Source organism: Mandrillus leucophaeus, unplaced genomic scaffold (assembly GCF_000951045.1).
Source record: "Mandrillus leucophaeus isolate KB7577 unplaced genomic scaffold, Mleu.le_1.0 Scaffold17, whole genome shotgun sequence".
Lineage (NCBI taxonomy): Eukaryota > Metazoa > Chordata > Mammalia > Primates > Cercopithecidae > Mandrillus > Mandrillus leucophaeus.
Genome location: NW_012101698.1, coordinates 2,946,079 through 2,955,346, shown reverse-complemented (window position 1 = coordinate 2,955,346; position 9,268 = coordinate 2,946,079). Strand labels below are relative to the sequence as shown.

At 43.5% G+C, this 9,268-nt stretch overlaps 1 protein-coding gene across 1 annotated transcript in view; it reads right to left on the bottom strand.

Annotated features, from left to right (window-relative positions):
• The window catches only part of ZFHX3 (zinc finger homeobox 3), a 175,876-nt gene that overhangs the window by 22,102 nt on the left and 144,506 nt on the right, over positions 1 to 9,268 (bottom strand). Inside the window, exons 5-6 of the mRNA XM_011976709.1 lie at positions 6,633 to 6,766; positions 6,304 to 6,504 (exon numbers count right to left, since the gene is read on the bottom strand). Of these exons, the coding sequence (XP_011832099.1) occupies positions 6,304 to 6,504; positions 6,633 to 6,766 (335 nt within the window). The remainder of the gene's footprint in view (positions 1 to 6,303; positions 6,505 to 6,632; positions 6,767 to 9,268) is intronic.

Below are 9,268 nucleotides of genomic sequence, written 5' to 3'. Positions count from 1 at the left end.
TTTTTTTTTTGTACTTTTAGTAGAGATGGGGTTTCACCTTGTTGGCCAGGCTGGTCTCGAACTCCTGACCTCAGGGGATCCTCCCCCATCAGCCTCCCAAAGTGCTGGGATTACAGCCATGAGCCACTATGCCTGGCCAGCAGAGATATTTTCTTAGCAAAAGTGGTGAAACTAGTTTCTCTGACACCCTTATTCCTACCACCTTGGCACTGCTTACTTTAAGGACTTATTTCTGAAAAGCCCACTATTACAGGTGAAAGTGTAGATTTGCTAATACCTAGGCTCCCAAGGATGCCTCAAATCCTTTACTTTTAATTGAAAATGAATAGAATGAAGAAACTCAGACAAAAGAAGAGTGACCTCAGACACAGACCTCCTTGGCACAGACCAAGCCAGTCTCTACATCCTTGTGGATGAGGCTGGTCATTTAAGCATGAAGTTAAAACCCAGCTGCTTTTAGGGCTGAGCAGTCTAGCTAGTGGTATATCTAAAGCCAGCTGTTCCAGCAAGAGGCCAGTTGCTCACTTCCTGTTCTGTACCTAGACAGCCACTGGGGCCCACTAGCTGGTGTCTGCACACTTATAGCCAACAAACCAGGGTGCCTGTTGCCAGTAGTTTCAGAGTTGGGTTCCCCACTCCCCTTTACTGCCTTCTGCATGTGCCAGGGAGAACATGTTCCCCACTCTCCTTTACTGCCCTTCTACATGTGGAAAGGGCTTTGGTGTTTTTTGTTTGTTTGAGACAGAGCCCCGCTCTGTCACCCAGGCTGGAGTACAGTGGTGCAATGTCAGCTCACTGCAACCTCTGCCTCCCACGGAGAACTGGACCATGGCGTCTAAAAGGCCCAGCTTCTTCTCTCCTTGTCCCATTTCCTTTTCTTTGTTTTCTTTTTTTTTTTTTTTTTGAGATAGTCTTACTTTGCCGCCTGGACTGGAGTGCAGTAGCACGATCATGGCTCGCTATAGCCTCGAACTGCTGGGCTTAAGTGATTCTTCTGCCTCAGCCTCCTGGGTAGCTAGGACTACATGTGCACACCACCACTCTCAGCAATTTTTTGTGTGTTTTGTTTTTTTGGTAGAGACACAGTCTTGCCATGTTTGCCTGGCTGATCTCGAACTCCTGGACTCAAGTCATCCTCCCACTTTGGCCTTCTTGTTTCTTTTCTAAAACTCCTTCTGTATGGTAGTTCATTCAATTTTTAAATACATCAAGCTCAAAAGAAAATACTGTAGGGCCGTGTTAACATTCATGTGGGCTGGAAACAAATGTAGCTCAGGACCAGATTTTTTAAACTGAGGACTGAAAAGGTAGATGGGAGAACAGGAAACACATGAAGAGTTATACACATGTGCGCAGAGAGAGGTAAGAACTGAGAAGGAGAATGAATTGGAGAGAAAAGCTTCATTAGACTGAGAGGCAAGCAGTGGCAGTATACCAAGGTCACTTCTAATTTAGACCATCTAATTGGCAAACAGGCTCCAAATGGCTATCATCTCACAGGGCTTGGAATTAATGAACCTCGATTATTTTCATTACCTTCCTCTTAAGATACAGGCAAGGTGAGAGAGCTGGTACCCAGGTGGGTGTGACTATCCCCAGGCCAGTGGCCGCCCTAGAGCCCCAGATGACCAGCCTGTCCCAGAGACTCACAGACACACATGCACACATGAGGCATAGAGAGTCACAGACACTGATGGAAAAAAAATCACAAGGTTACAAACTATTGGTCTCAAAAGAGATACAGAGAAAAGTGCAGGCAACACAGGGCCAGGAGCATGGAAGGGAAATCTGTGCAGGTAAAAAAATACAGAATAATTAAGAACTACCAAAGGGAGTGAAGACAAAGGGCTAGAGAATATGTTCCTAAGCTGCCCAGGAGCCAATCCCATCTCCACTGTGAGGTCATATTTTGTTAAATGATGAAAGAACAAAGAGAATTTCCCCATATCAGTGCTTCAGGATCCCAGTGGTATGTCCTGTCACTTAGAAAGATAGTGATCAATTAGAATAATTTAAGAGTATTGAAATGCATGGTAGGTGGTCTTTCCTATTCTCATCCAGGGGCCAGAAACATGGGCCCCATGCCTTCCACCCTCCTTTCCTGAAAGAATAGGAAAATAAGGGCACTGAGCAGCAGCTCCTACATCTCTTTCACCAATTTGAAATCTCAAGCTTCTTCGTAAATAGGTGAGAGTTCTTATGTGAAACTGACATTAGGGGCGGGCTGCCCAGCCAGTTGTGGAGGGGCCCTTGTCTCATCTCCCTTAAGCTTTATAGATTTCCTTTTCATATGACGTGTGCAGAGACACTCTTTGCAGCTCTGTTTCCAATAGGCCAAGAAGAATGAAGTGCTGTGGGTGCGGTCTCCATAGCGGAGGGCCAGCACTGCAATTGTTCCTAGTGGAGAATATTTCTCAAGCCCCCTCATCAGTAAGAAGAAGGGGGCCCATGGAAGACATAGATATGAAATGCAGAGCATAAGCAAGCAGCTGTTACCATAGCAACAGACATATTAGACACTGCAGGTTCCTGAAAGCTGTCTGATAAGGTATTATTAAATGAAGCCTCCTCAAAACGCACTCCATTTACAACTGAACGGAAAGACGTGTAGAAAGTAATCTGTTTCCATTTATCAGGGTGGAATTTACTTTTAATGGGACTGAACCGAACTCAAGCTAAATCCTGAGACTTTGGACCCAGACAGCAAAATATATTTACCAGAATTTATAGCTGTAAATAGCCCGGACACACCCCATGTCTGCCAGGAATCATCTGTTTGGGAGATTTTGCAAGCTTTTCCTATTCTGCAGCCAACGGCAACTAACTCAGTCAACCCATTTGGAAAGAAAGAAGATTCACTCCTCTTGCTGCTATTCATCCTAGCCACTCAGGGACAAAGCAGACATAACTTTCTTCTCCTGGAGGATGAATGACCGTAGAACTGGCCATTCCTTAACGATATGGTTTAGAAAATGGAGCCCTGATTAGAGGGGCATTTTTCATCATGCTGTTTTCAGTTTCCTGCTGTAGTTGGCCATGAACAAACAGATATATCGTTAGAGAGCCTAACCAATACTTTCCCAGGGCCAATTTTCTAACAAAATGACAGTAAGATACCCTCCCATGACATGATTTTAACCATAGGTTCATTATAATCACTTAGTTTTAAAACAATTGCAAATACCATTTTTATACCAAATTTTTCAGAGGAAAGACACTGGCATCTGCTTTGATTCATCAGGGCAGAGACCAAGATCATCAGTATTCCAGTCCTCAAACAGGATCTCGGGTTCACCTTGTGGTAGGCCCACAAATTCCTTCTAACAACCCTGGTTGCTCATTTTTTTCCTGCTGAACTAAAGGACTGAGATAGAAATGCATAGTTTGGCTCAATGCAAACTATCCCCATGACTGGACAGACCAGTTCAATACTGACAGCCATGCCATACCTCCATCTTCCCATGCAAAGAGAAAACTCATCCTTGCATATACATCTTTCGGGAAAAAGTAAAATACTTACATGATTATATTTCTCATAACTTTCAACTTTATTCCTGAATCCATTAACTTTCTCTTGTTGCTAACAAATTGACTTCCTATTACCAGTGCATTTCCCACAACCTGCATACGTCTCAGAAATGTCTAGAAAACATTTCCATGGTCTGCTATGGAAAGATTAGGCACATAGGGGTTTCTATACAAGGTACCAAGCACAGCAGTGCTTTAGGGAGCAGTGTCTCCTACATAATTACATTGTCAGGGGTTCTAGAACAGTTTTTATTGGCCAGTCCCATGGATATATCCTTATGCTCCCTGGCATTGTACACACAATTTTATATTTGCAAAATACTTGATGGAGGGTAACAGTGGTTATCAAACATTGCTGTGCAAAGAATAATCCAGTATGGCTGTTGTATAGCTTTCATGAGAAAGCTATACAAGGTTAAGGATCACTGCTTCCAAAGGTGCTAGTTAATGGGTAACTTCCAGAAATATCTTAGGGATTGCTACCTAAGCAAACACAGAAGTAATATCCTGCCCTTGAAGACTCTGTTGGTAAATGAAGATTCACAATGACCACCACACTTGCCACTTGAAATTTACCTTGCTATTGCTGTTATGAAAATATGACAAACAATGAATATTTGAAATATAAGTTATACTCTAGTCCCTAGAGATATATAAATGAAGTTTTTACTGTCTAATGTAAACCAGTCGTGCAGATTACTATAGGCTCAGTCCCTAGACTAGATTTATATTAAAATAGCAAAAACAAATCACCTAAGTAAAAGAAAAATGTAGGTCAGTATTGACAATGCTTCCCTCCCCACATCTCTTTCTGTTCCTTCAGGCTCCCATGGTTCTAGTCCATCAACTGGGAAGTAAAACGAGGCCTGTTACTTCCAAGGCTGATGAGAAAGCTGAGGAAACCAGTAACACAGAAACCCACGGGTCCACAGAAGGAGGTTATCACTTACACAGAATCTTTACACAGTGTTCATCAGCTGATTTGAAAATACCCACAGAAAGTTAATTTATACTTGAAAGACCTCTGAAAGGCAACTCATGCTAGGTCACCTTTGAGCTTCCCATTGGCTGCTAAGGTTCTCTTGATGCATCATCGATTATATGTTCTTCACGACTAAACATCACTTACAACATTATTCATTAATTTTTGCAGAACCAAATGGAATAGGAAATGCCTAGAAGTGACATGTCTGTGACCTGCACATTATAATGTGCAGTTGTGAACAGACTACCTCTCTGGGTATCTTCACATGAAACGGCAATCAAATTAACTTCTTATTACTCCACTGCTAAAATAATGCTAAGGAAGAGGTGAGAATAGTTCTTTTTGGTGGTTTTTCCTCTAATGATCAGGAAAGGGCTTTGGTGTTTTTTGTTTGTTTGTTTGTTTGAGACGGAGTCCCGCTTTGTCGCCCAGGCTAGAGTGCAGTGGTGCAATGTCAGCTCACTGCAACCTCTGCCTCCCGGGTTCAATTGATTCTCCTGCCTCAGCCTCCTTAGTAGCTGGGATTTCAGGCACCTGCCACCATGCCTGGCTAATTTTTGTATTTTTAGCAGAGACAGGGTTTCGCCATGTTGGCCAGGCTGGTCTCAAACTCCTGACCTCAGGTGATGCGCCTGCCTCAGCCTCCCAAAGTGTTGGGATTACAAGCGTGAGCCCCCACGCCTGGCCAGGAAATGACTTTCATAACAGCACCAGCATAGTCAAAAGTAGGACATCACCATCACCGGCACTATTTTGAAAAGTTTTCATATTACAGTTAGATTTACATCTTTACACTAATTAGGCCATGTTTATAGTGGTCACTCAGGGGCATGCTTTCAAAATCTGCAGTTGTAGCAATATCATGTTCAAATGCAAAACCCACATTCACGAATCAGCAAATCCATCTCAACATTTTCTTGCTTTGAAAATCAAAGTATCCACTGAGAAACTCCTCCATTACAGGGCTACCCCTAGAGTTGGAAATTGCGGGTTCAAATCTCATCTCTGCTCCTTACAAATGGCATCAAGTCAATTAACATCTTTGAGCCTCAGCTTCCTTATCTGCTGATGGGAATGTGCCAAAAAATTTTTTTTCCTTTTTTAAAGAGAGAGAGTCTCCCTCTGTTACCCAGGCTGGAGCACAGTGGCCTGATCATAGCTCACTGCAACCTCAAACTCCTGGGCTCAAGTGATCCTCCCAACTCAGCCTCCTAAGTAGCTAGGATTACAGGTGCATGCACCATCATGCCTGGCTAATTTTAAAATATGTTTTGTAGAGACAGGGGTCTCATTATGTTACCTAGGCTGGTCTCGAACTCCTGGCCTCAAGCAATCCCCCCACCATGGCCTCCCAAAGAACTGGGGTTAGCGGTGTGAGCTAGTGTGCCTGGCTCCCTTTTAAAACAAAAACAAAAACAGAATTTGTTATGAGGATGAAATGAGACACAATGAAGGTAAGAGCAATCTAGTCCATGACCTGCTCAGTAAAGGTTTAAAGAATTTGAATAATGATTTCTTCACATAAATGGCTAGGCTAATCCATACCTCTGTCCCCTGAGGGCAGACAGGATGATAAGGGAGGTTGAGAAACATGTTCAGCACTTTGGGCTATGGTCATGCCAAGTCTAAGGCAGGGACAGTACAACAAAGGTCACAGAATGAGGACTGTTTTCTGACGTTTCCAACTCTACACTGGCTTTCTCGTCCAATAACACAGTATCTTGCCCATGTTACTGCGTCACCTTTGACCCTGGAGAAAGACCATAGGGTGCTGCTTCTGGCTGCCTTACCGTCATAATGAGCTTCTCCACGCAGTCAGGTGCCACGCTGTGGAGGTGGGTGAGGTGCAGCTGGAGGTGGATCTTGTTGTTGAGCATGTCCTGGCACAGGGGGCAGCGAAGCATGGGTTGCACTGAGTGCTGCGTCATGGCATGCACCCGGAGCCGGTTGACGTCGGCATTACTGTACTTGCAGTAGGGACACTGGTACATCTGTGGGGAACACACCCACTGCTTTGAGCAACTGTGTATGCCCCCAAGTCCGCCCACCCAAAAGTTTGTTCCCTACCAATGTCTAAAACACCTCACCTCCCCACCAGCAGAGTCCCTTCCAGCCTCACCTGCTCCGGTTTGGTCTCCTCAGCTGTTTTTGGTCGCTTCGAAGAGAGGGGAGACTCTGAGCTACCTGGGAAGGAGATGCGTTTGGAGGTTGCAGGAGAATCTGTCAGCTCCTTCTCTGCTTGGCTGGACGATGCTAGAAGAGAAAGTAGAAGATGCAATACAGCAGCCAGACCAGGCCAGCTCCCAGAGGGTTTGTGTTGGGTGAAAATCAACATTCATTTATAGCACAGGATTTTCGTAAAACACCACAATTCAAGAAGGATGAACATCCGGACTGATTTATCAAGCATGTTGGAAAAGAAGCAAGTGTTTCTTTCTCCCCCATGAATTTCTGTCACTACTTTAACAACTGAACATTAGGAAAAGAAGGCAAAGAAATGGAATAAAAGGCTCTGGAGTTGGATTAAGCTAAATTCAGTCTGTTCTAACCTCCCCCAATCTAGACACAATCTGCTGGCTTGTGGGGGGCAGTAGGGCTGAGGGTGGGTGGGAAAGTCTCACCAGCTGCTTTGCCAACCTCAGTACCAGACATGCTGTGCTTCAGAAATCTAAGAAGAGATGTGCTCTCAACTCTATTGTCCCTCCTCTTGGAATCACAACATGGTACAGCACCAGCAACATGAAAAATGTGATTTGAGAAAGGTTCACATGAATATCAGCACACCAAATATGTGGGGGAAAAAAATCAAGTTTGGATTCAGCAGTTTGCTTTTGGGGAAGAATATAATTGAGGAGTGGAACTAGGCAGGGCCTGAATCCAGGATATAATCTAGCCAATGCTCCAGACCCAAGAGTTTATTCAGAGTGGGTGGGAATAGGGAAAGTTTCCTATCAGCTTGCCCAAACCATGCCTCCACGTCCCTCTTGCCTATACCACCAAAAAACCAAACACTAATTAAAGAGGAGCTGCCCATGAGGATTGAGTAGCACACAGCATGTACAGAAGTGCTGGTGGAAGGAGTTCTCTGAAGGTTGGAAAGGAAACATTTCTTTACCTTCTCTATTGTTAACCCTGATCAGTAAAAGCATTAGGTTAGGATCAAGGTTTATAGTTAGGAAAAACCTGCTATCTGCTCCTCCTTCCGGTAGAGGCAAACACTTTGATAAGAAAACAGCCAGGCTGAGGGTTTATCCAGGATAAGCAAGGCTCCTCCAGTTTAAACACAGTGTGGTTGGATCTGATTGTTCCATAACCTGGTCAATATCTGAGTGTTGGCTCTTTCATTTGTTTTGAATGTGGGACTCCATTTTTCAGAATTTTGCTTAAAGCAGTAAGAATAAAAGTGGTAGTGAGAAAATATACATACCCACTGCCCTCATGAAAAAATAATGTGACTCAGCATTCAGGTCACTGAATTAGAAAGCCCAATTTTTATTCCCTGTTAAACTGCTTTCTTTTTTACCCTGTCTAGTTATCTGTCATGTATTTCCATTTATGCTTGGGTTTGAAATTTGTTCTGATGTGGACACCAAGATGCTGTCATTACTTTAATAAACAATTTTAGAAAATCAATTTTATTCATTAAAATCATAAGGCCACAATATAATTTTGAAAAGAAAAATTTGCCAGATGCAGGAAATATATTCCAGGAAGTTGATGCTCTTCCCAGAATGCACATATTGTGACCTTTAACCCCAGTATCTTGGTAACCTGGTCTACATAAGTTTGTAGGGCATCTATTATTTAAAAAGTACAAGGACAAGCATATTACACACAGATCCTCCTCCTCCCAACACACACATTCATAACAGTACTTTAATCTGTCTCGAATCGACTTCAAACCCATTTTGCTCTTAATGGGAGTTATTCATTTTCACTTGAAAGGTAATACATGACGGCTGGATGTTTAATGTGATGGACTGGCTGCCGATTAACTAGGTGCTGTAACATTCTACACCAGTTCCCCCATGGCCCACTTCCCATCTCCTGGCCCCGCTCAGACCTGATCCTACGGAACGTTGCGTTGGCAGGTTTTAGACCTTGCAGTGCGATGGGCTGCTCCTGAACACGTCTACATTTGGAGTCTAATTAATGTTTTTAAGAACTTAAGTTCCCTTGCGCCCATAAACTTCCTTATTCTCCATCATTTTGATTTTTGCTTGGTGGTTATCTTCTACATATTAACTCTTCAAATGTATTCTCAACATGGCGTGGGTGAGCGCATCAAATAATACTTCCAATGTTTATTCGTCACAGCCATTTCTTTACCTTCTCTACTGTGAACCCCAATCAGTAGGCATTAGGTTATGTTCAGGGTATATATAGTTAGGAAAAAGCTGCTGTCTGCTCCTCCTTCCAGTAGAGGCAAACTAAGACATAGATTCTATTCCATACACCCATCCCCATCTTTTTGTTACTCTGCCTGACTAAAAACAACACCTGTTTTACAGGACTGTGACTGCCTTGTAAATGCCCTTAATCTACCTGCCCCCCTACTATGGAATGAGTCAATTGTGCACTTGCTCAATAGTGTGGATGAATGGGCACCGAGGCTGAGACCACCCAACTCATCTCTCTCCCAGAGCTGAAAAGCAAACACAGTAACCCAGTGCAGCATTAGTCTCCTCATAGGACCAAAGAGTCCATCCTCTTCCTTGAATGCTGAACACATGATGAATTGCGGTGAGGTTGCAG